The following is a 26,463-nucleotide window of genomic DNA, read 5'->3' as shown; positions in this document are numbered from 1 at the left end:
ATACTATTAATTATGTATTATCCTATGCCTTATGGCATAGGATAGCCGGACCGAATGTAATATACATGTTTGATTCATGGAGAAATGGCTTTTCTAAATTAAACTTTGTTTTTTTTTTGCCCGTTTAACAACATAGATCCTGGGTCTAGACCATGAGTGCACTGGCCTACAAGAGCCCACAACTTTTTATTAGGTCTATATTTATATAGAGTAAAAAGTCCAAATAATTGATAATTTAGATTTAAAAGAGGTCCAATCAATTTTTTAATATAGATTTTTAAGAATTTGTGGAACATCTCTTTGATTTTGGCTAAACAAATATATTTAGTGAACGTATTAATATAATGATGGAATCTTAATGATCAAGCCAACCGAAGGCTGAAACTAGACTCACACGATGTGTCACCTATTCCACATGTAGTATGAGCAATTGGGAGGGAGAAAGGATTGTGTTAAAATAGGTCACACGACGTGTGAGCCGCCTACACATCATGTGAATACCACCATAGCCTCTGCTTCTTTTGGACAAATTCACACCGTATTTTCATGTCACTCGACACTTCGTGTAACTTAAAACAATGGTTGGTCCAACCCTTTCAACAACAATGTGTGGAATCATCCAAGACTCAGCCACGCAGCGTGTCAAACATACCACACATTGTGTTGCTCAAATTCGTAGTCAAGGAAGATATCGTGTGTCATAAGCGTGCCACCACACATTTACTGTCTTGTGCTTCTTTAATTATTGTCTTGCAATTTGCATCTATTTTCTACTTTGCCATTGTGCTTTTAAACCTCCCTTTTACCCATATTATTATTTGGGATTGCTAGCATGAGGGGAGGGGTTTTGGGTCTTTCTCACCTTGGGTTGGGTAAGTATTTAAGCCCAATATTTTCTAAGGATACTCAACTTTCATGAATCAAAATATATTTTCCTCTTGGAAGTATCATTTTCAATCTTGAATAAAATTATTTCCTATAGTTAAGCTAGTGAAAATATTTTTTTTTGTTGGTTAAAGATCAAAACTATCATTATCATCACGGATCCGTATCATAATACGTATGATACAATTATTAATAAAATAATTTTTTTATCATGGATTAAAATATATCTTAAATTTTTTGCGAACAACTTTTTTTTTATTAGAGGGACCCTTATCTGTTGTTTCGCCTATGATCAGAAAACTATTAGGACTGACCATGTTGTTTAATGGGTTATAAAAATTCCGAGAATATGAAGTATAGGATACAACCTGGTACAATACATGTTAAATCAAAAGGCTAAAAATCTCCAACGAGTGTATAGTACTAGATTTGATTCATATCCATTGAGACGTTGTATATCTTCAACGAGTGTATAACACTAGTATTGTCGATCTCACGAACTATTTGCAAGTATGAATAAAACGAGATAAGGAATATGTTTCGTTACACACAAGTGAGAGATGTTGAAAATATATTCGAGTCGAATCTAACCCGTAACTTAAATAAGTCAGATCAAGATTGGGGGGGGGGGGGGGGGGGGGGGGTTAGGGGGGTCGAGCCCCAGCAGGCGGTCGGAGAATTGAGATTTTTTTTTTTAGTAATGGTGTTTGGTAATATTTTGGAAAACATTATATTGACTTTATGTAGTATTATTTCTATGTTTCAAGGTAAATGAGATGGTTAAGGATGTTTACTTCTATTTGAGAGGTCATATGTTTGACTCCCTTCAACCTCAGTTTTTTAAAAAGTTTTTATTTATTTTTATTTTATTTTTCAATAACAATAAAAACATATTACCATTATTAATTAATTTAAATGGACTCTTTATTTTTATTTTGATAACAATTTTGAATTCATTTTAAATATGTCTTTACCATTAAAAAAAAATAGACATATTTAATATCATTTTTATTATGTCTTTACCATTAAAAAAAAGTAAACATGTTTAAGTTTCTATTAGTTCAATGGTAGTTTCTAAAAAAAAAGATAACATTTTTACAATTTTAATGCGTTGGAGGCTAAAAATTTTTTGCCCAGCCCTAATGGGCTGGATTTTGAAAATCTACCATCAACTGCACAGTTAATTTCGGTTTTTTTTAAGATTTAACTTTTTTTTTATTGATATGTTTGAGCCCTAGGTCAGCCGGGGTCCTGGTTCCGCCACTTCCTAATGGTAACCAAATGCATATTATTCAAGAGAGAAGATTCTGACTCTCTCTATCTCTCCATGATTTTGACATCGCCTCTCAGCCTCAAATATATGTGCTCTCAGTTCGTAGACTAATCACTTCTCCTCTCTAACAACTTCGGTTTAGGAGTAGTTTGACAAGTAATACGATACTGTGGTTTCCGTTTTCCGTTTTCAGTGCTACATAATCTAACCTAATAATTCATTTTTTTATACTCGGGTCTATTTATAAATAAATCCTTCAAAAATTAAATTGCTTTGTGAAAAATATTTCACAGTAATTATATTCTTTACTCCTAAATTAAGTTGCAGGGCAAGAGAAGATAGAGAAGAATAATTAAAATAGGAAGACAATAAAGGAAAAGTTCATAATGCTTTTGCTTTTGCCATCTCCAGAATAAATAAAGAATTCATTTACTTTTACTTTTGGTCCTTTTCTTTTATAACATTTGTCTCCTAAACGGAATTATATTAAAATAATCATAAAAGCTACATGTATTATTTTATTTGAAACTTTCAGGAAATGTATTAAAATGAAGACCTTTACAAATTGAGTTTCTGAACTTATGATCCTGTTTGGTAAATAGCGTTTTGGGATAAAAAGAGCGGTTTTGACCAATTTTAGAGGTTTGACCACTGAAACCGCTGATTGGAGTGTTTGGTGGAGAGAGGTTTAGGAGAGAGTTTTGGGATGAAAACGCTCATTTAGAAAAAGCTCTTAAAACGAGCTTTTTCAATTAGCGTTTTGGAATATTAAAATTAATGAACTTCTTTAACCCTAATAGATAGACTCCCTCTTCTCCTGCGCCAAAATTAATGCCCTTATTCGTCTTTTTGCACAAACCGCTATTATCAATCAGCTAATTTTTATCAAACAGGTGTACACAAACAGCTAGTCAAATCAGTTAGTCAAATCAGCTAATGTAATCAGCTAACAGCTAACAGCTAATCTAATCAGCTAACAGCTAATCTAATCAGCTAACAGCTAACAACTAACAGCTAATTCCCAAACAGGGCCATAAACAAAAAATCAAATTGCCCTTATTGATGTATTAATAATACTACTTTTTAGGGATTAGAGTAAAATTTAATCCTAATATTTTCGAAAAAAGCATAAATTTAGCTCTAACCTACGAAATGATACAAATTTAAATTTAACATTTTCAAGCAAAATCAATTTTATTATACATTACTAAATATTTGAAGTGGTGAGGAGTAGGGGAAGACCTAAGCAAACTTGGAGTAGGATAATCGAGAGTGATATGATTTTATTGGGATTGAGGAAAATGTGGTAGTGGATAGGACAGAGTGGAGAGAAAGAATTGGTGTCGCTGATACGACTTGATTTCACGGTTTTATATGATGGTTCATGTTAGCCGATCTTGAATCATTTCGGGACTAAGGCTTTGTTGATGTTGTTGTATTACTAAATATTTGAAAATATTAGTTTTAATATCATTTAACCGTCACATTCGACTTTTCAAAATCAATTATGACTAAGATATTTACAATGTTATAAATACCGTTACAAAAAAACATGTTTAAAGGTAAACAACTAAGGTTGTCATATATAAATTAATTATAATTTTTTTTGAAAATGTTTAATGTGTTACTAATATAGTTATAATTAACTAACAAAAAAATGTATAGAACTACTTATATTTATCGATAAATTTATTTAGAAGGTCTGATATAACAATCAAATAATTATCAAACCAGATGGTTTATTTTTTTTTTAATTAGATAAAGTAAACTCGATTTTTCTTAAAAACATTATGATTTCGTATGTGAAATTTGTGTTTGTCCAAAAACATTAGTATGAAATTTGGCCATATTTCTATTTTTATTAGGGTATTAGTTTATTAGTCTTTATATTTTGACAAAACACATTGTTTAGTTCTTGTAGTTTGAAAAACACACGGTAAGGTTCCTAATCTTTTTTCTCAGTGAACTGTTTAGTCATTCCATCTGTTTGTTAGATTTTTTACCGTTTATGAATTCGGAAATGACTAAACTACACTTTACTGTTTATCAGTCAAAAGCAATTCACACCTCTATGTCTTTCTCTCACAACTCGCACTCACAAAAAAATGGAGAAAAGACTGAATCCCTAACCCATAATCGAATCACTCATGCTCACTCTTTCTGTTTGAATTGAAAGTAGAAATCGACTCAAATCTCTCTCGCTTACTCTTCGTGTTGGAATTGAAGGTGGAAATCCTCTTAATCTCAATGGTGAGTTTAATTTCCTCCATATTCTCAACTCATGTTTACTGCCAACTGCTTGAGTGATGACGAAAGATGTTTCTGCTAATCCAAATTGACTAACAGAATCTTCATAAGAGTCTAACAGCAGGGACTAAACAGTTTACCGAAAAAAAAAGTTAGGGACCTTATCGTGTGTTTTTAAAAATACAGAAACTAAGCAATGTGTTTTATCAAAATATAGGGAGTAATAAATTAATTACCTTTTTATTATGATATATTTACCTGTAAAAGTATATATATAAATATAAAGAGTGGAAGGTGGGGCCAAGGGCACCATTTTACATATATATATATATGTGCTACTACTCAACATTTGAACCTGGAGTTTACAAAAACTAGCTTGAGGATATACATTTTCAAGGGCTTTGTAAGCAATTTTCTTCTTCTCCAAGTTCATGGCATTTTATTTTATTTTTATTTTTTTGCTCTCATCTTAATAATTTATTTCACATTTAAATAATTAATATCTAAGAAATTATACAGCATAGTCTCTTAATATATTTTCTTAGCATATTTATTTGAAATATATTTAGATGAGCATTATGCATAATGCTTAATGCTTAACCCTTTATCAAATTAATTGATAATTAATGAACAGATTGAAGAAACAAGTTTTAATTCGAAGAAGATTTACTTAAGGAGGATTGACGAGTCTCAAACTGATACATCGGATAAATTATATATATATAAACAGATTGAGGAAATGGTAACAGCTGGTGCCCCTCCTCAATTACAGGAAAGGTAATTAATACTAACAAATATAGCTTAATTTTGTCTGCAGAACGGAAAAACGGGATGAACCTAATAAATGAGTCTCTTGGAGATACTTTAAAAGTAGATTTTTATCATTCACTTACAAAACTGTTGAGATTATGATTTTGTGATTTAAAGTTTGTTATTTGACTAGTCTAGTTTTAATAAGTCTTTATTTGTTAGTGAGATAATTAGTGAAGATTTTATTGTTTGCTTTAAAATCTCCTTTGTTGTTGCATTATAAGCCTATAAAAGGGTCATAAAATTTGTATCTTTCAATTGTGCAGAACATTGACAGATTGCATAAAATTGTTAGCACCATATTCTTATTAATTTCTTCTGTATTTTTTTTCAAAAATCCCAACAAAAACAACACAACCTCGTATAAATTTGCACTCCTCGACTAAATTTGTATCTTAACCCTATTATTATATCCTTATTAATTTCAACTGATGCCAAAGTTAGTAAAATTTTACAGAAAGGAGAGGAGGCTAAATATTGTTCCAGAAGTACTACATAAGCATAATTATGCAATATGGAGTGCATGCATGAAGAGCTATTTGGTGGCTAATGATCTCTGGGAAACTATCGAAGCAACGGCAGAAGAGCATGAAATTGCACATGAAAAAGAAAACGCAGAAGAACCTACTAACCGAAGAGAATCATCTGAAGTTGAATACAAGGCATGGAGAAAGAAGAATGCTGCTGCTGTACATGCTATTAAAATTTCATGCTGCCCTCACTTGCGTTGGTTCATCATAAACTTCAAGACAGCAAAACGTTGCTGGGAGTTTTTGGCTACCATGCTATGGCCTGAGGAACAAATTATGGGACAACAAGCAAAAGGTTTGGATCTTCTTTTTAGATCATGTCATGTTAGCAACACTGCATTAATTAATTTGTACCTGTTGCTATATACTGTCCCCAAATTACTTATCACCGTTTCCGTTTGGACAAGTTTACCATTTTCATAAACTGATTTTTTTAGAGGATCCACATGTTTTATACCTAGGTGGATGAATCTCCCGTCTGGCCAGGTGGGAGATTCATCCCACCTGACCATAGGGCAGGCAGGAGATTCATCTGTCCACGCATAAGAAAAATTTATGAAAAATCGTTACATTTTTTTTGTGACGAAAATGCAAATTGTCCTATTTTTTGTGACGAATAATGCAAAATCGTCATAAAAAATATGTATTATTTTCATGACATATTTGATAAAAACATAAATTACCAGACTCGTAATCATCCATTTTCGGGGTTGTCGGGTTGTCATGCATCAAATTATTTTCATATTTTCAATTATTGTATTTAGGGTTTATGATTTTGGAGAGAGAATTTTCAGTTTTTGATCTATGATTTTCAGACTCGTAATCTATGATTTTTCAATGTTTTTGACAATTTTACAAACTAACATCAAGGAGCTTGTTTGAGTCCTTACAATGATTTTTCAATCTAGGCACTAGATTAGGTTTCATATTTTTCAAACCTAGAAAACCTTCGTATACACTTCTCCGCTCAAGTCCCCGTGAAGAAAAGCATTATATACATCCATTTGATGCTCTTCCAAATTTTTAATAGCTACAATTGCAAGGAAAACATAAACAATTACCATTTTGGCCATCGGTGCAAATGTTTCGTTATAGTCAATGCCTTCTACCTGATAATTCGTATAGATCACTATTGTGAAGTTGCTCTATGCCTTCATCAGACCAATATTTTATCTTATATATCTACCGACACCCTAGAGCTTAAATCTTCGTATTCATGGCATCTTGTCAACTTGAGTCTTTTCGTACATCTTTAAAATGTTTCGTCTCATGGCCGACAAAGACCGCTACAAGAAATTTCCGATGTTTTACAGAAAAACCGTCACAATTCACATAGTGTGTTATAGGGTAAGGAGTATTTAAGGAATGTAACACCCTGCCCAATACGATGTAGATATTGTCCGCTCTGGTCCAAATCCAGCACCTTGGGTCTTATGACTTTAAAACGTGTCTACATATATGTATTAGATTCTCATCTTACTAATAAGCCTCAGTCTCTCTCACGTGGGCATATTTGCAGCCCGAGCCCGATTCTCGAGGGCGGACAACGTTGCTGCCAGCCGCCTTTCAATGCTCACGTCACGATCAGTGTCCCCGTCATCATCACTCCATGCACCATCTTCATCTTTGGAACCATTTCCTTTTGTATTTGATCCGTCTTAAAAAGGAAATTCTTTCTCAAAGAATTTCACATGTCACAACACAATATCCTTGTGCAATTCTAAATCATACAATTCTAAAGCATCTCCTTTTTTATTGGTTGAATCCGTTGCATATCCCGTCTAATATACAACTTGACCAATTAGTCAATGTACAATAATATCTTGTAATACTAATGGATCACATACTTGAAGAGTATTGTAGAAACTATGAAAATGTTGCAACTGTACATCTTTATTTTTACATTAATAATTTGTTGTGTGGAATCAACGAAAGATAAATAATAAATAATTGAAAACACAGATTTACGTGGTTCACCAATGTTGTGTGGGTAGGAAGGAGAATAGTATTTATTAGGAGACGAAAAACAGATTACAAATTAGGTTTACATAATTGAGTATTTATAATACTCAATCTAACATAATCCGACTAGGAACCCACGTCCTAATCCAACTTGGAACCTATGATGTCCCCGGTTACATAATGTCATAGTGTGTTATACTGATTCAAGGCATTACGACATAATTTTCCAATAAAATGATATGCATCTCCTGTTTCATTGGTTGAATCTATTACATCCGGTCTAATATAAAACTTCTCTAGTCTAATCTTTTTGCATATATGGATGAATTAAAATGCAGATCCAGATGAAGAGTTTTGGAAAGTTGAGGAGGAAGAGAGGAGTATGAACATTAAATTTAAGCAGATAGTTGAAGCTATAGAGAGATCTGATATAAATGGTGTGAGAAATTTCCTCGACAAACATCCGATGATTAAAGGTAGTAGTAATTGGACAGCCATTCATCACGCAACTTTGACAGGAAATTTGGAGATCGTAAAGATATTTTCAGAGTCTATGTCTGAAGATGATTTTGCAGCTCAAATTGATGTTCATGGACGAACTGTTCTTTTCGTTGCAGCTCAAATTGGAGACATGAAAATTATAGAGTACTTTGTGAGTAAGAATAAAAACTTGGTTATGGTTCCTGATAAAAATGGTGCACTTCCTTTGGATGTTGCTTGCTACCATGGCCACAAGGAAGCAACTCGTTACTTATACTCACTAATACCATTTGATATTCTGATGATGAGGGAAAATGAAAGTTCTGTTACTGGACTTCTTTCTGGCTCAATTTGGAGAGGAATGTTCGGTAAGACCACTATCTCTAATTTCATATTATAATTGTGTTGTGCCGTCTATACAGGGATAACTTTTATAAAGTTGAATTCATGGGAGATGATTAGTATTAAGAAATAAACACGTTAAAATGATACATTTTGATTGGATGGGTTTATTACATTGGAAGTAGTTAATTTCTTATATATATGGGTGTGCATCGGTTCGATTTAAACTACATACTGTACTGAATCGATTGAATTCGGTTTTTTGGTTCGGTTTTTTTACACTTGGTTTTGGCATCAATTTTAATTTTAGCTATATTTCGGTTTGGTTCAATTTGACAAAAAAATATAAAAAAACTGAATTGCAACGAATAACACATATTCTATTATATATATATATATATATAATTGGTATAATATCTATTTCGCTCCCTAAACTGTTAATTATAACCTTTAACTATCAAAATCATCAATTAGGTCCATGAACTAGGCCAAAATCATCAATTGAGTCTTCATTATAAACAAAAATCATCAATTGAGACCTCATTGAAAATGATTCGGTTGAACAGTACATACCATATTCCCCAAACTAATTTTGAACCAACACATATATCATTACAGTCTATAAAATAGTCACAATTTCTAATTTTAAGATATGTTAGGGACTTAATTGATAATTTTTGCTTAGTTCAGGGACTTGATTAGTTCAGGATCCTAATTGACTTTGAAGCTTTTGTTTAGGGAGTTAAATGGGTATTATCCATATATAATTTTACAAGTATAATTTTTTATTATTGTTGTTGATATAATAAGCCAATATAGATATATTTTAAAAGTATGTCAATTTTTTTTGTTAAAGTAAATTTAATGAGGTAATATAATAATACGTTTTTTTAACTAAATTCGGGTTGTTCAGTTTAAAAGCCAACCAGATATATTTTGGTTTTACATATTATTCGGTTATGTGTCGTTGTTAAATATTTTGATAATTTCGTTATTCGGGTTTTTCGATTATATTCAGTTTTGAACCGATGCACACCCATAGATCTATATATTCCACATAATTATATATGATATAAATAAAGTAGAAATGAAAATTGTGTCAAATGAGTTGTGTTAAGCAGGTTGTTTCTATAAATTGTATTTTTATATCAAGATACCCCTAAATGCACTACCCTCTCTATTTGGGATAACGTATAAATGTAGTTTATAGTTATTAAGGGTGTGGGAATTTAACCTCTACATACGAAACAATGCAATCTCAATTTTTTTTTGCGGTACCTGAAATCTTTATTAAGCAATAAAAAATTGTCTTTCCAAAGAATAACTTCTAACCAACTAGGAGCCCAAAAAGAATTAAAAGCTCGAACTAATAGTTAAGGCTCAATCATAGATTTTATATTAATTTTCAATACACCCTCACAATGCAAATGCCCATTGGGCTTGCAACGAGCACAACACAGGCTCATCCCGCCATGTGGTTTTAATTCCACACATTAATGAGGTTGCCATGACTCAAATCCTCGACTATTTGGTCTTATAGGCTCTGATACCATGTCATTGAACCGTTTCAACTAAAAGCACAAGCTAAGAGTTAAGGTCCAATCATAGATCTTACATTAATCTCCGACACAGAGAATATTTAATACACTCTCATATGTAAATGTCTCTTAAATTCAAAGGTTGTATCAATCAAGACTTACCTAGTGATCTAAACCGAGTGATGCGGGGTGGGGATTACATTCCTCAACCCCACTCCCAACCTATCAGGGTTTCCCATTCCCGTCCATGTTACCGTCCCAGAGACATAAATGCGGACAATTTTGTCTCTATTCACACCGCATGGAGACTCTAAATAGGAATTCCCCCTCAGTGTCAAGGTGGATTCCAGACAGAGTTGGGAATTCTAATTGGGGATTGCATGTCCCTGTCGAACGCCCGAATAAGGATGGGGATTCCCCCTCTCCCTGTTTACATCCCTAGACTTACCCTACTGCATAATGAATTTCGTCAACGAACATTACTTTCAGGATTTAAACCATTGACCTTGAAATTCAATTAATATGCTTTAATATTAGGGTAAATTCCAAAAAAAAAAAACTCATGTGGTTTAACCGATTTAAAAAAAAAAACCTCTGTGGTTTGTTATTACAAAAAAAAAGGACTGTGTTATACGCTGTTACCCGAAAAACGGAAAATGGCTTAACACCGTTAATAAAGCTGACGTGGCACAGGAAAAATTTAGGAAATTCAATTTTTTAATTTTTTTTTAATTTTTTCTTTCTCTCTCTTCTTCTCTTCTTCTTCCTCTCTCTCTTCTTTTCTTCTTCCTCTTCCTCCTCCTCCTTCTTCTTCTTCTCTTCTTCTTCCTCCTCTCCTCTTCTTCTTCTTCTTCTTCTTCTTCTATTTTTTTTAATTTTGATTCCAGAATTCTGGAAAATTTTCAGAATTTCTAGAATTTTCTGGAATTCTGAAAAAATTCCAGAATTCTGGAAAATTTCCAAAATTCTAGAAAATTCCTAGAATTTCTGGAAATTTATAGAATTCTGGAGAACGCCTGACCAGATGTTCATCACGTCTGGATTTTCCAGATTTTCCAGATGTCGGAAAATCCAGACGTGATGAACGTTTGGATTTCAGATGTTCTGAAATTTCGAGTAAAATAAAAAAAAAAATTAGAAGAAGAGAGGAGAGGAGGAAGAAGAAAATAAGAGAGAGGAGAAGAAGAAGAAGAAGAAGAAGAAGAAGAAGAAGAAGAAGAAGAAGAAGAAGAAGAAGAAGAAGAAATGTCACGAAGAAGAAGAAGAAGATTATAAAAAAAAATTGAATTTCCTAAATTGCCCCTGTGCCACGTCAGCTTTTTAACGGTGTTAAGCCATTTTCCGTTTTTTGGGTAACAGTGTATAACACAGTCCTTTTTTTATAATAACAAACCACATGGGGTTTTTTTGAAATCGGTTAAACCACAGTTTTTTTTTTAGAATTTACCCTTAATATTATGTTAATGACCAATAAGGTTGTCAATTGAAATTCTCATATGGCGGAAATGTAAAATTCTTTTTCTCCAAAATTAGAATGGGGATGGGGAATGCCCTTCATGCGACTCGAAGGTGGAGTTCCAATGCATGTTTCAACAAGCCATGGAAGAAAATTGATAAAGATAAGGACAACTTCCTCCACATCCGCCTCTGCCACTTTCATCACCTCATTCGTCACCACCACCAATAAGGAAGCATGGGAAGCCTTTCAACCACATCCAAACTGTAGAGGTCCAAGATTCAAGAGGTAAGGAGGCCTAATCGTGATCATTTTGATGAGATTGATAGTGAGGATGATTATTTTAATTATGATGAATAGTGTGGGCTTAATGAGAGTAATGGTGATCGGGGTGAGTTTGGGTAATATTAGGATAATTCCTTATGGTTGTGGGAAGAATCCACCTAGTCCTAACCAAAATAAAGATGATGCTTTGCAAGATGAAGGTAGATTAACTATATTTAGGGGACACCTTGATATTGATGGGTTTCTTAATTGGTTGTCGGAAGTAAAAAGGTTCTTTCAATACACTAATGTACCTGATCAAAGAAAGGTGGGACTGGTTCCCTACTATTTGAAAAAATAAGCTTTGATTTGGTGGGATCAAGTGAATAAGGAATGGAGAAGAGGGAAACGGGAATCACTGTGGTCTTGGGCAAGGCCTATATTGAGGGAGAGATTTTGGACACCGAATTGCGAACAATATATTTTTCGTTCTTATAAAAAATTTGTGTTAGGGAGTAGGAGTGTGCATGAGTATACCGTGGAGTTTTTGAAATTGTTTGTTCGAGCCCAACTGATGGAGTCAGAGAATCAAATGGCATCTATTGTTTAGAAGGTTATGGTATAAAATCCAAGACAAGATTGGGATTCAAATGGTGATTAGGGTGCAAGATGTAAGGAATTTTACATTGAAAGCGGAAGCTTAATTGAGCATAAGGAGTAGAGATCTCTAAGCATATGGGATGATAGAACAATTCTTTGAATATAGATCAAGTGGAGTCAATAGATAATGAGATGCAAGTTGGAAATTCCAGTGGGAGTTCCACTGTTGGGAAGATTACTATATGAGATGGAAGACAAATTAGGGAAGTTCTACTACCTTCTACAAACAAATTCCTTATGCTAAGTTGGTGCCTCTCAAAATATTTCAATGTAATGAACCCAGTCATAAGTCTGTTAAATGCCTTAAGATGAGGAAAAATAACATGGTGATGTGTTGAAATGATGATGTATATCATAACCCACTTGAAAGTTGTTCTTCTATGTATGAGTATGATGTTCATACGGTGGAGATTATGCTAATGTCTAATATTAATAGTGTGATCCATGACATCAATTTTTCTCGATGCTTATTTTCTGGGAGTAAGTGTGAGGAAATAGTTTATGGAGGAAGCTAAGCGAATATTATTAGTCAAGCCACCATGAGCAAGTTTGATTTGGTTTCTGAACCATATCCTAAACCATATCGGATTGGATGGATCAAAGAATGTGGAGAAACTTCAAGTTACTCACTGATGTAAAGTTCATTTCATTATTAGGGCTTATAAGGATGACGTTATATGCAATGTAGTTGAAATGGATGATTGCCATTCACGAGATGCCTCGCATGTGGGGAGAAGCAACACATAAAAAATATTCAATGATGTCATTAAATATATCCTTACACCCTTGATGAGTTCCTCTAACAAGAAATTAAATGCCACTTTGATTATTGTCCAATTCGATAACCAGCGTGAAAAGAATACATATTGAGTCATCAAGATAAAAAAAAAACCAGCTCAATCCAAGTGGCAGCAATTCTTAGAGAGTATGAAGATATGGGTCCTACTGAACTACCAGATGGGCTACTACGTTTCAAAGATAAGTCATACCAACCTAATTTGATTATGGGTTATAGTTTTTCTGTAGTCTTCCTCACGAGGAAGCGATCTTTTCGGAGAATAATTTGGAGGACTCCCTGTGGTGCCTCTCTATATGACAAGGGATTCTCACACATGCATAAAGTTATTGAATCAAGCCTCTCACCGAGTAAATTGGGAACTTATTATTGTGTATTTTATTGACCTACTTATGTTAAGAAGTATGATTGCGTTATTAAGAGAACATTCACTTTATGCACTTATTATGAAGTGCAACTATGTGATGAGGAGTTTGGTATTCTTGAGGTGTGTCAAGAATGAGATTCCTGTTTGGGTCAATGAGAATAATGATAGAGAAATTTGTGGTCGGCTTACACAAAGCCATCTAAGAGTACAGTCGTCGCTTGATATGACCCCTTCAAGATAATCAACAACTACAAACCGAATGCATCTCTTCACTATACTACACAAGACTTGGGTTCAATTCTTTTTAAAGAATGAAGTATGGTGAGGACATAAATCCAATCCAAGAAGGCCAAATGAGCTTTCAAGATGTTATAGAGGAATCAGGGAGTGAGGAAACGCGATGAGAAGCACTTAGGCCATCAACCCGAGAGCCATAGGCCCCCAGCCGTCAACCCCAACCGGCTGCTAAAACCAAATGTGTCCTTTGAATGAGCCACCTTTTTTCTTTCTTTCTTTTTTCCTTTAAATTAACCATTCACTCCATCTTTCTTTTCATTTGGTCCATTTTATTATATTTTCAATTATATTAAGTTATGATTTATTTTTAATTTATGCCTAGGATTTTAAGAGTATAAATTCTGTCTTTTCTCATTGTGAGTGATGATTTTTCAAATAAATTTTTACTCCATTAGAAGCTAAGGTTCTCTATCCAAATTGGAGATTTTTATTAATTTCTTATAAATTTATGTTGTTGATTTATGGTTAAAATCAATAAATGTCTTCTCTCAATTTTTTCTGCATCGGGAAATGATAAAGTATTCTTATTTCCAGGTAAAGGCTATGTTTACTTTGTTTTTAACAAAGTAAGCTTTACTTTGTGTGTTTTCATCATTGGATTAGTTTTATGTTTCATCATCCAATGGTGAAAACAAACCAAGTACTGGTACTTTGTCAAAAACAAAATAACCATAAAAGGCACCCTCATTCCCACTCTACTTGTTCATAATTTTGAGAACTATTTAATACAAAAATTTAAACTAATATATAAGAATTTATTTATTTATTTTATATAATTTCCATTCACCTTTATATATTTTGACACAAATTCTTGTTTACTTTCCTACAAATGAAGACATATCGTTGGACCTACTCCGGCATTGTCCAAGCTTGGCTACCAAAACCAAAAAAGAAAAAGTTTCAAATGTTCCGATCTATACAATTTCATGTCTCAGCGATTTATTTCCGAGCGGCAACCAATATGTCTTCTGGAAACAATGGATCTATTCTTGTTAGTTCTTCTTCCTTAATTTCCTTAATTTATTAATTAATATAGCATTAATTGATAATTATATTATACGGAAATTTTGAATTTAAAGTGTTTTACAGTTCGATAACTTTTGTAAACTTGTAAAAAACATTTTGAATCACGTTTTCGTGATTTACCAAAAAACAAGTCTGAATTTTTGTTGAATTTTTAGCTTTCTAAAATTTAATGTACTTTAAAATTAATATTATTTCAAATTAATAATTAAAAAATATTTACTTTTTTCTTGTATTATATGACTTTTATGTAAAAGAATATTGATATAAAAGTTAAATATAAATTCTTATAATTTTAAAATTCATAAAATATATCTATATGTTTTTATTATTCATACATTTTCTCTAAGTTCGTTTTCTATATTTTATACAAATATCATTTTCCAATTTTAGGTTTCATTAATTAGTTTATGTATCCGGTTTCCATGTAAATTTTCCTTAAAATTACCATTAAGCTCCATTATAATTTCATCTTTGTTCATAATTTGATTCATTAATTAAGTTTTTTTATATATATAAATCTTAATTAATTATGTTGATGGTTGATATTGGAAGGTATTCAAGTCCAACTACCAACTTCCCCTGTGGATGTTAAAATATCAATTCCATTCGATGAACATATGCAACAGACTAATATATTAAATCAAGGTATCAATCTTTCATTTTTTTATTTTAAGTGTTTCTAACCATTCATTTTCACATATTAAGTCAATTAGAATTAGAAATGTTCAAAATCTCGGGTATCTGTCTGATGCGTTCATGTTCGTGTTCCATGGGCCAATTTCGATAAAGAAATTTGAGATTAGGTTTGGTTTGGTTTAGGTCCACCAAAGGCTGTTAGCCCGCTCTATTAATATTAATTATGAACTCATATATTTATATATTAAATATTTATTTCATTATAATAGATTTGAATTCTTTTATTATAAAATATATATTTATTTTTAAGTTGGTTTATTTGATTTGGGGATGAGATTTGATTTTTAAATTCGAACCTGTTTAGATTAACAATGGATTGGGTTACATTTTTAGACGAAACCCCACTAGACTCAATATGAACCCGACTCAGGCTAATCCATGATAAGTTCTAATTAGAATTGAACTTGTTAATTCTTTAGTTTACTGGACAAATAGCAATGAACAATATCACTACTAGAAATATATAGCCTATATATGCATTCGACCTTATATTTTCACTGTTTTAAATAAGCTTTATATATGTCGTTTTTTTTTGTAACAAAAAGTTTAGATAAGGATATATCTCAATTAAAGTTTATCATAGTTTTTGTCCAAATACACGATATCCCTATGGGGTATATCGATATGAATGTTGGAAAATTGCCATTGATGTATGTAGTTCCTTGAGGAGATGGAAGAACATTAAAATGGTGCTAGGAACTTGGAGTGTAGTTTAATTTAAGTATGAAGTTCCTTTTGCTAGCCCTATATGTTACATATGGGACATGTTAGAGCATAATGATTAGCTTTACCCTACTCTTTGATTCAAGAGAAGAAAAGAAAATGAAGTGGGTGTCATGGAACCGATTGAACTAAAAACTCGAGCGGATAGTTAAGGCGCAATCATAGATCTTATATTAATGCCCATTGAGCTTGCCGGGTGCACAACATAGGCCCATCCAGCCATGTGTTTTTAATTCCACACATTGATGAGGTTGCCGGGACTCGAAACCTCGACCGTTGGTCTTAGAGGCTATGATACCATTTCATGAAACCGATTGAACTAAAAGCTCGAGCTGATAGTTAAGGCTCACTCATAGATCTTACATTAATCTCCGACAGTGGAGACAAGAGCTGGTAAGGAAATAATCTAAAAGTAGATTGATCCACAATCAGGGCGGTCTCCACTATTTTGGAGACCCTAGGCACATTGTGTACTTTTCATATATAAATTTAATACTGCTTTATAAATAATAAATATTAAATAGTAAAACCAATATCTTATTAACTACAATTCAAGTCATATAATAATAACCTAAATCTAAGAAAATATTATTTTTGTTGTTGTATATGTAAAATTGAGTTTTCTTTTATATAAGTAAAATCAAGCTTCTTCTCACCAGTCACGAGAGAAGCAATCAGAAGCCAAAATATTAATTCTTGAAAATTAATCTTGGACGGCTGAACTCAAATCTAATCACAAGATTCTATGGAAAGAAAGAGAAGAATTAACTTTGGTGATTAAAGATTGGTTGAGTCGCGTCTTTATCATGAATTACAGGCTTAAATCACTATTTGGACATCGATTGATCCAAGGAATTTTGTCATTTAGTGCTTGATCTATCCAAAATTTTATCATTTGGCCAGTGAACTATCCCAATCGGTGAAATTTCATCTAATTTGGGTGGAAACTTAATAGAATTATTGACATAAGATGATATTTTGACAACTAGACTTGATAAATTTTAGTTTAGAGATTTGTTTTCTTGTTTAAATCTTATTAATTATTTGGGTAAATAAACTTTAAAACGTATGGCATGTCAAGTCCATATGTTAAAATATCACCACATATCATATGGAAACGATTTTATCAACATTTCATCAAAATTAAGTGGAATTTCATCAATTTGAATAGTTTGTGGTCCAAATGTGACCAATAATAAATTAGTGGTCATATATTAAAATTTTAAATAAATCAGAGTCTAAATAACATATTACACCAAATTACAAATTGTAATTCAAAAGTGCATTTCGTCTTGTAATTTTTTAAAAAATAAAAAAGTTAAAAAATCACTACTATAATAGTTTATACATTGTTTCCAAATATAAAAAAAAGTTTGAAAAATCAGTGCAGATGTCAAAAGAAAGAAAAAAAAAAAAGAGATAATCTGAACAAAAAAATGTTGATCCAAGGAATCGTCAAAATTTAGTGAAATTTCATTAATTTAAATAGTTTATGGTCTAAATGTGACCAAATAATAAATTAGTTACCAAATATTAAAAATTTAAATAAATCAGAATCTAAATAACATTTTACACCAAATTACAAATTCTATAAGTGAATTTCATCTTGTAATTTATAAAAAATAAAAAATTTAAAAATCACTACAATAACAAAATAATAGTTTATACATTGTTTCCAAATATAAAAAATTCAAGAAAAATCAATACATCTGATGTCAAAAGGAAGAGAAAATTAGAGAAAATGTGAACAAAGAAATGGTAATGTAAGGAATTGAACTCTCACCCGTACAAACACCTTAACTATGCTTTTACCACTCAGCCTAGCACTATTTTTTTAATGTAAACCTAATTTTATATACTTTTTAACCATAGAAATCGTAATAATTATCAAATTCGAAATAAATTCCAATTGGAGGCCTCCATAAATCGGAGGCCCGGCCTCCCCCTAGAGCCGGTCCTGTCCACAATCTATTGGAACTCTATCTAGTGATATTTTATCGGCTGGGTCCTAGGGGGAGCCCTGTAGGGAGCTATGATAGGCGTCTCTTGGAACTGTCGAGGCTTGGACAGCCCTCATGTAGTGCATGCTTTAAAGGATATCCTCCGTAGTAGAAAATCTTTTTTTTTCCTTTTCTTAACGGAAACTCTTATGTACTCAAATAAATTGATAGTTTAAAATGCATGATTGGCTTGTATGGTTGTTTTTGCATTGATCGGGAAGATTGTGGTGGTGGTCTAGCCCTCTTTTGGTCTAATAAAATTTATGTCACCATGTTATCTTACTCACTTTCTCATATTGGTTGTTTTATTATTGATGAGTGTGGTAGTCAGGCATGGCTAATATGGATCTTTTTTAGGACCTATTACTTAATTTAAAAGGAAGATCCTCGTTACCATGGTTAGTTATAAAGGATTGTAATGACCTTTTATTCGTCTCGATAGTAGACGTGAAGAATGTGTTTAATGATAACTTTTCTACATTATTTGATGACGATGACAATATGGTGTGCCCTAATCTTGATTTCTTGAGAGTTTGTGTAGTGAATGACATGAATGAGTTTTTGTTAGCTCCTTTTACTACTAAGAAATTTCTTGTTGTTGTCCTTTCCATGCATTCCGATAAATCCCCTATGCCTGATGGTTGAAATTCAGCATTTTATGTGATATTTTGGCCGAAAAATTAGGTCCCGATATTATTTAGTGTTGTTGTTATTGGTTTAATTCAGGAAGCCTCCCAAAACATTTGTTTAATACAAATGTAGTTATAATGTCAAACATTGATTTCCCTACAACTATCAAGGACCATCTCATGATCTTGCTGTGCAATGTTATCTATAAGATGTTGGCAAATATGTTAGCTAACCGCCTCAACTATATTATGTCTAACATAATTTCAAATGATCAATCAACTTTTGTTGAGAGGAACTTTATTATTGATAATGTGGTGGTTCCTTTTAAACTTTTTTATTCAATGAAGATACTTGTGATAGGAAAGCATGGACACGTGGCTTTAAAAATTAACATTAGTAAGGCCAGATTAAGTGGTTCTATTTGTGTGTGTTTATGGCTAGTTTAGGGTTTCATCCTGGTTTTGTGGATTGGATTATGTTGTTTGTCTTATGTACACTATCATGTTGAACTCAATGTGGTAGTGGTGGGCTTGACCATTCCTAGTCAAGGCTTGTGCCAAGATGACCCGTTGTCATTGCATCTGTTCATCATATGTGCTGAAGGGTTGTCTATGTTTCTGAAGAAAGGCGAGGCTCAAAGGATGTTGCATGGTGGTAAGGCTAGTAGATATGCTCCCCGAGTCTCTCATTTACTCTTTACTAACGATATTTTCTTCTTCTTTAACGCGTCTATGGAGGATTGTTAGTCTATGAAAAGTATCTTGGAGCATTATGAAAGCATTTCTAGGTAATTAGTCAATCTTCAGAACTCATGTATCATGTTCAGTACGAATGTGGCCATACACATTTAGGAAGATATCAAGTGTCTCCTTTGGTGTTCATGGCCCCTCAGTACTATAAGATATGTAGGTCTTCCTTTTCTGATTAGTCATGGAAAAATATCTATTTTTATTTACTCACGAGATAGATTGTGGTCGAGGTTGTTTAAGTAGGATGTAAAACTTTATCTCAGTTAGGGCGGGAGATCTTCCTCAAAATTGTTGCTTAAGATGTTCCTTCTTACTATATGAGTATCTTTTTTCTTTCCGTATCACTTTGGGATTTTATGATGCTGATGAACTCATTTTTGTGGGGTTAGAAGGGTGATAAAAGGAGGATTCACTAGTGATACAGATTAATTCGGGACGTGTTAGTTTTAATCGTAAACTAACAAAGATGTTCTTCTCTAGCTAAACTAGAAGGAGTGAATCCCAAGTTTCATGGACTAAATCCATAGGAATATGAAATCCACATTGTTGAAGGTGAAAACCTTAACAAAGCTTCTTGAAGAAGTTTAATATTTGATTGATAAAAAGTTAAAGTATTACAAAGAGAAAGAGATGTATTTATACAATCTCAAGGTGGGACACGCCCCGCGTAGTCAAGTTCCTGGACTTGACGCATCTCGTTGATGAAGTTCACGCGTGGCGTCCCTGTTGTTACGCCCCGCGTAGTTGACCTCTTGGGTGTAACTTGTTCTGGATGCCTGATCTGTGCCCCGCATATGAAGAGGCACGTCCCGCGTGCATGAGCTCTTGAGCTGTCCTCCGGAAGTCGTATCCTCCACGCTCTGCGCACTGGTTAATACGCTCCGCGTGGAATCCTAGTGACCTCCCTTCCGCGTTTCTTCCCCTTTTCTCGGTGGCCCCGGATTCATGCCCCGCGTGTTCTATTTTACGCTCCGCGTAGAGCAAGATGCCCTCATCAACTAGGATACTTAAAATAGATTTTTTGTATGAAATGAGTGTGGAGGGTTTCAGCACTTTGAATCTTTCAATATAGATATCCTTTTTGTATCATCAAAGCTAAATATTTCCGTAAGAGATCTTTTTGGACGGCGGACGTGGACCATAACCCCAAGCTAGTTTGGAGGGGCATTGTGGAATCTAGAGCTATTCGTATGGGGAGATTTCATTGGAGAATGGATGGTGGATATGTTAGATATGTAAATAATCCCATTGTATGCTTAATTGTGTTTTGTGTTGTGTATATGAACTCTTCTTAATCAATGAAAACCTAAGGGTTCCAATATGTAAGGAATGACAACGGATTTAAGTTCATCAGATGGGAACTAGTGGGATTTTCCCTTACTTATTAATCTTATTAATGTGAGTCATATTCTAATGCTCTCACCCAGAAATGTAGAGACCAATGATAGGTTAATTTGGCATTTTGGTAGGAAGGGGTGTTACCCGAGCTAGTCAGGGTACATGCTCGCGTTTAAACATCTTTTTGGGTAGACTAGATCGATAGAAGCTGGGGTATAGTTTTTAGTTTGGGGTTTAAATATTAGTCCTAACTGTGAGGAATGATGTTATTTCTGATGTTGCTATTGCTTTTATATGAATGCAAATTTCTCTGTTTAAAAAAAAAAAAAAAATCTCTAACTTACTTTTTGTTCTTACTTGTTGTATAAACATATTAATATACAATAAACAGATCGTAAATGACATTTTCATTCTTAGATCTAGACTTATGATACTTTGAACCTCTCTACCTTAAAATTATAATAAGTTTATATCTAATGGTAATGATAAAATTCGTAATTGTATCCACATCCAAATTAGTTTTCTATTTCACTTTTATTATGACAACCATATCCTTAATGTTAAGCACTCAAACTTGTTGCGTTACTCTTTTATATTTAAATAACTTTTTTTTCCAGTGTTACGTGGATTGCGAAATCTCGGCTCAAAGATTCTAGAACTTTCCAGTACGTTAATCCATTTCTTATTATGGTTTCTTATGTTCACTTTCACCGCAACAAATATAAAGTTATTCGTAGCGGTGTGGAGCCAGAACATTATTAAACACAAGAATTTTCACATACACCTTAATAAGCAAGTGAATTTACTGATTCACCATTAGATCTAGGCTTATTAAATCTAAGCCTAATGATGTTTTGAATCTAAATCTTAGGATTCTAATAAGCCTAGATCTAATGGTGAATGAGCAAATTCTACATGCTCATTAAGATGAATGTGATCAATACTGAAACAAACATCACACATTTTTTGAATTTAAGAATCAACGATTTTTCACCGATAGACACTATCTCGATCAGATTTTGAATATACTGAAATTACTTACGAATATTATTATTTTTAGCGACTTCTATCGGTGATTGTAATTTCTCCATTTGCTTCCCTGAGTTGGGATATCGACGGACACTTTGTGCCACCTTGTCCCTGCATCTCTGATTTACAAATAGCTACCATATGGTTTGATCGATTTGCAAACTGGTACCTGTGGTGTTTTTTTTTTTTTTTTTTTTTTTTTTTTTTTTTTTTTTTTTTTTTGCAAACACAACTATGTGGTTGTAAATTTTACATGTTTTGTTACTTTGCCAAATTTGGCCGATAACGACCTGAAAATGAAAATTTTCAATAATTAAAGTTGTTTAGTATCATAATTATTAGGGTAAAGTTCAAATAAAGCCCATGTGGTCACTAATTTTCAGATAAAGGATTATGGTTTACTTTTTTGTCAAAACAAGGATTGAGGTTTCAAACTTAAATTAATGCTATTAAAACCATCTTTAACGACCTATAAATGAAAATTTTCAAGAATTAAAGTTGTTCAATGTCATATTTTCTACGGAACTACATTTTCGGTTTTCGAAAATCTATCTTTTTTGGAACTTTCTCTCTCTAAACATTAACTTTATCTCTCTTTACCAAACATTATCTAAACAATCTCAAAATAAAAAAGTTGAAGAATTAAAGTTACTTAAAATATTAGTAGTTCTTAAAATATGTCATTTTTGAAGTCGTCAAATGTGATTTTAATAGTATCAATCGAAAAAGTCCTTATTTTGTTAAAGTTAAAAACCTCAATCCTCGTTTTGACAAAAAGTAAACCACAGTCCTTTATCTAAAAATCAGTGAAACCACAGGGGTTTTATTTGAATTTTACCCTAATTATTATGGTACCGTCTTTTTAATTTTTTAAAATCATCATTTTTGCAGTTTTCTATCTCTAAACATTATCTTTCTCTTTCATAAAAAAAACAACCTCTAGATGACCTCAAACCTAAAAAATTGAAGAATTAAAATTGCTTAAAATATCATTTAACTTTTAAAAATTTTCATTTCGAGGTCGTTATGGACCAAATTCTGACAAAATGAACTCAAATGCAAAATTTTACGAACTATAAGATTTGCAAAAAACAAATAACACGTGTACCGGTCTACGAATCGGTCAAACCACAAGGTAGTTATTTGTAATTAACTCTAACAATAATTCATATAAACTATCGAATTAATTTTTTTTTTGTTTTATGAATAAAGGAGTGAAGGAGATTTACGATCAGAAGTTGAGACACGTGTATGGTCTGGAGATTGTACGTCATATGTGCGAAAATATATCGAATATGGACGCAAATGAACTCAATGAAAGCGGAGTAGGAGATGCATTCTTTGAAGCTGTGAAATATGGAGTCATTGAAATTGTTATTGCTATGCTTAAAGCCAATCCTATTCTACTAAATACTAAAGGCATTGATGGCAATAACTTGCTTATGACTGCAGTTCTACATCGTCAAGGAAAAATATTCAGCCTTGTTTATGCAATGAAGACAGAGAAATATGGCATGTTATCAGACCGCAATCATAAATGGGATGGAATTTTACATTTTGCAGCCATTTTAGCACCACCTAATAGACTAGCTGATATCCCCGGGGCAGCACTGCAGATGCAACGAGAGCTACAATGGTACAAGGTAATTTATAGTGGCTGAGTCAGGATTTTAAATCTCGGAGTGCAATTGTAAGGGTTAAATGCACCATTGTGTACTGAACATTTATGGTTCACCCAATAGGTGACTTCAAGAACAAAAAAAAATCGAAAAAGTGACGTGACAGTCATATCCACAATAATCAACTTTCACCGTTGATAGAAACGACATGTGACTGTCACTTAGGTGACATGTGGTTGCCAGTGCATGTTAGCTAAGAAGCAGCCAAATGTTGTTTCTGCTAACTAGGTGGCAGCCAAGTACGGTTGCAGTCAGTGGTAAAAGTTGACTATGCTTATATGATAGTAGCGTCACTTTCTAGTGTTTTTTTTTTTTTTTTGAAGTCGCTCGAGTACTTTATTGAGATAAAATTTAAGTTGAAGTTGAGTGAATAATGCTGCATTTAACCCGTAATTGTAGTATTCATAGATTCTCTAATGTTTTAAAGGGAAGTGCATATTTAGCCTTAACGTATATAATGGTGCTAATTTAACTCGAACGTTTCCAAACACAAGATCAATTTTAGCCCTACTTTATAGAAAATTAGAAAAATCATAAAACATGTTTGACTGGTGTTTAATAGTCACTTCAAACCTTCTGATATCAATTATGTCTAAAAGTTCTGTTAAAATACTAAAAATTAAATCTGCTCCGTATAAGTTAATCACAATTTTTTTTTGTCAAACAGTCTTAAATATTTAATCTGTTATTAATATAGTTACAAACAAAACAAACAAAAAATCTACAAAACTTCTTCAATTTATCGACAAATTTATTTGGAAGGTCCAATGTGACATTTAAATAATAGTGAAACCAGTAATTTCAAATTTTCAGTACCATATGGCTAAAATTGATAAATATGCACTTCGCTTGAAACATTATGGTTAAATTTGGTCTTTATCCCTTTAAAGAAACTCATTCACCCTTCTCCCTTAACTTGGTTAAAATTAGGACCGTAAATGAGCTGAGCCGTTCATGAGCGGCTCGATGTTCGGCTCGATAAATGCTCGGCTCAATTTAGAAGCTCGATTCAAGCTCGTGAATAAGTTCATGAACAAGCTCGATACAAGCTCGTGAATAATATCGAAGGAGATGTTTAATGTTTAATGATAGATATATCTATTTTTATTTATTGTTTAAAATGATTAAAAGGAGATGTTTAATGTTTATTCATGTAAAATTGTATTTATTTCATTCACGAACACAATAAACGAACCTGTTCATGAACATGTTTAACGAGCTGCTCGTGAACAAAATAAATGAGCAGCTCGCCAGCTAAACTCGTGAACAGAAATAAACGAGTCGGCTCATGAGCAGCTAATGAACAAAGGAGCTTCTAAATGAGCCGAGCTCAAACACAAATTTAAGCTCCAACCAAGCTCGAAGCTTGGCTAGAGCTCCTTAACATTATGACGAGCCGAGTTTGAGAAGGCCAAAACTCGGCTCAATTCGATTACAACCCTAGTTAAAATGATCTAGTGGGCCCATGAACTTGCTAACCTCCTCTTATTACAAACTAGCCAGTAATAAGATATTAATCATGTAATATTAGGCAAATTCAAGGGTTAATGATGCATCCTTAATGTTCAAGGGCACAATCATTATTTTATTTTTCTTCAACCATTTCATATTTACACATAGAACTAGCATATTGAATTATTAGCAGTAGTGTTCACGTGGACTCTGAATGACTGAATAACTGTGATCCAGGAAATAAAAGGTATTGTACATCCTTCAGCTATAGAATCTGTGAACCAGTATGGACTAAAAGCAAGTGAAACATTTACAGAAAGCCATAAACAATTGGTTGCAAATGGAGAAAAATGGATGAAAGAGACAGCAACATCTTCAACAGTTGTAGGTGCACTTATAATAACAACTATGTTTACAGCAGCATTTACAGTTCCTGGTGGTTACATTCAAGACAAAGGATTTCCAATATTCTCACATAAAATATTGTTCAAGGTTTTCCTAGTATCAGATGCAATCTCTTTCTTTGCATCTTCAACATCAGTGCTTATGTTCTTAGGAGTTCTGAATTCTCGTTATGCAGAAGAAGATTTCCTCAAGTCATTGCCTACAAAATTGATGATTGGTTTATCAACTCTTTTCATTTCAATTTCATCTATGATGATTGCTTTTTGTGCTACTCTTATGCTAATTCTAAGAGGGGAATTGGAGCTTGTTATTCCTACTTTTGTTATGTTAGCGGTTGTACCTATTTCCCTCTTTGTCTTGCTTCAATTTCCTCTCCTTGTTGAGATCTTTGTGTACACATATGTACCAGGAATCTTTCATAGAAAAATGCAATACTGGTACTAAGATATTACGCCTCACATATTCTGAAATTTCTTATTGTAAGTGTTGGGATGTAAGCACTTTATTGTTCCTTAATTAATAAAAAGGTGTTTTGTTTTAATATCATCAGCTTTTTTTTATTGTTTATATGATTACTAACATCATATTAATATTTGGAGTTTAAGTTTAGCAGTGATAGCACTAGGGAGGTAGGTAGGGACAATCACCTTGGATGGATGGGCTTCTTCGAGGGTCGTCACTGCGCGGGGAACGGTCCCTGCGGCCACTCCGAAGATTAAGACAGTTAGTGGTTCAAGAGAGTATTCTAATCAAATGTGAGTAAGGTAGAAAATTAGTTACTCGATCCCTTCTGCTGGTCTGGCCTCTCTCGTCGGTTAGGTACCGTTGG

General features: G+C 33.0%; 1 protein-coding gene across 3 annotated transcripts; it reads left to right on the top strand.

Moving 5' to 3' along the window:
- The first annotated feature begins 4,769 nt into the window (after positions 1–4,769).
- On the top strand, positions 4,770–26,166 carry LOC136223649 (uncharacterized). Of its 3 annotated transcripts, XM_066011761.1 has the most exons (9): positions 4,777–4,808; positions 5,040–5,182; positions 5,673–6,040; positions 8,046–8,555; positions 14,743–14,898; positions 15,486–15,578; positions 21,687–21,734; positions 23,311–23,741; positions 25,467–26,166. In XM_066011761.1, exons 2-9 carry the CDS (start codon positions 5,145–5,147, stop codon positions 26,076–26,078), a joined length of 2,256 nt encoding a protein of 751 aa, XP_065867833.1. In that variant the 5' UTR covers positions 4,777–4,808; positions 5,040–5,144; the 3' UTR covers positions 26,079–26,166. The 3 variants fall into 3 exon arrangements, with proteins under 3 accessions (XP_065867835.1, XP_065867833.1, XP_065867834.1); XM_066011763.1 differs by lacking the exon at positions 5,040–5,182 and having other exon boundaries at positions 4,770–4,808; XM_066011762.1 differs by lacking the exon at positions 21,687–21,734.
- The last annotated feature ends 297 nt before the right edge of the window (positions 26,167–26,463 follow it).

This window comes from Euphorbia lathyris, chromosome 3 (assembly GCF_963576675.1).
Source record: "Euphorbia lathyris chromosome 3, ddEupLath1.1, whole genome shotgun sequence".
In the NCBI taxonomy this organism is placed as follows: Eukaryota; Viridiplantae; Streptophyta; class Magnoliopsida; order Malpighiales; family Euphorbiaceae; genus Euphorbia; species Euphorbia lathyris.
The sequence above is the reverse complement of the archived record's forward strand: the minus strand, read 5'-3'. Positions and strand labels throughout refer to the sequence as shown.

Bases quoted from the DNA above. Each gene is read 5' to 3' on its own strand.
- LOC136223649 (XM_066011761.1), top strand. From the start codon at position 5,145: ATGGTAACAGCTGGTGCCCCTCCTCAATTACAGGAAAG. The intron at 6,041-8,045 runs GTTTGGATCTTC...ATTAAAATGCAG, and splicing joins TATGGGACAACAAGCAAAAG to ATCCAGATGAAGAGTTTTGG. The intron at 15,579-21,686 runs GTATCAATCTTT...TTTTTTTTCCAG, and splicing joins GACTAATATATTAAATCAAG to TGTTACGTGGATTGCGAAAT.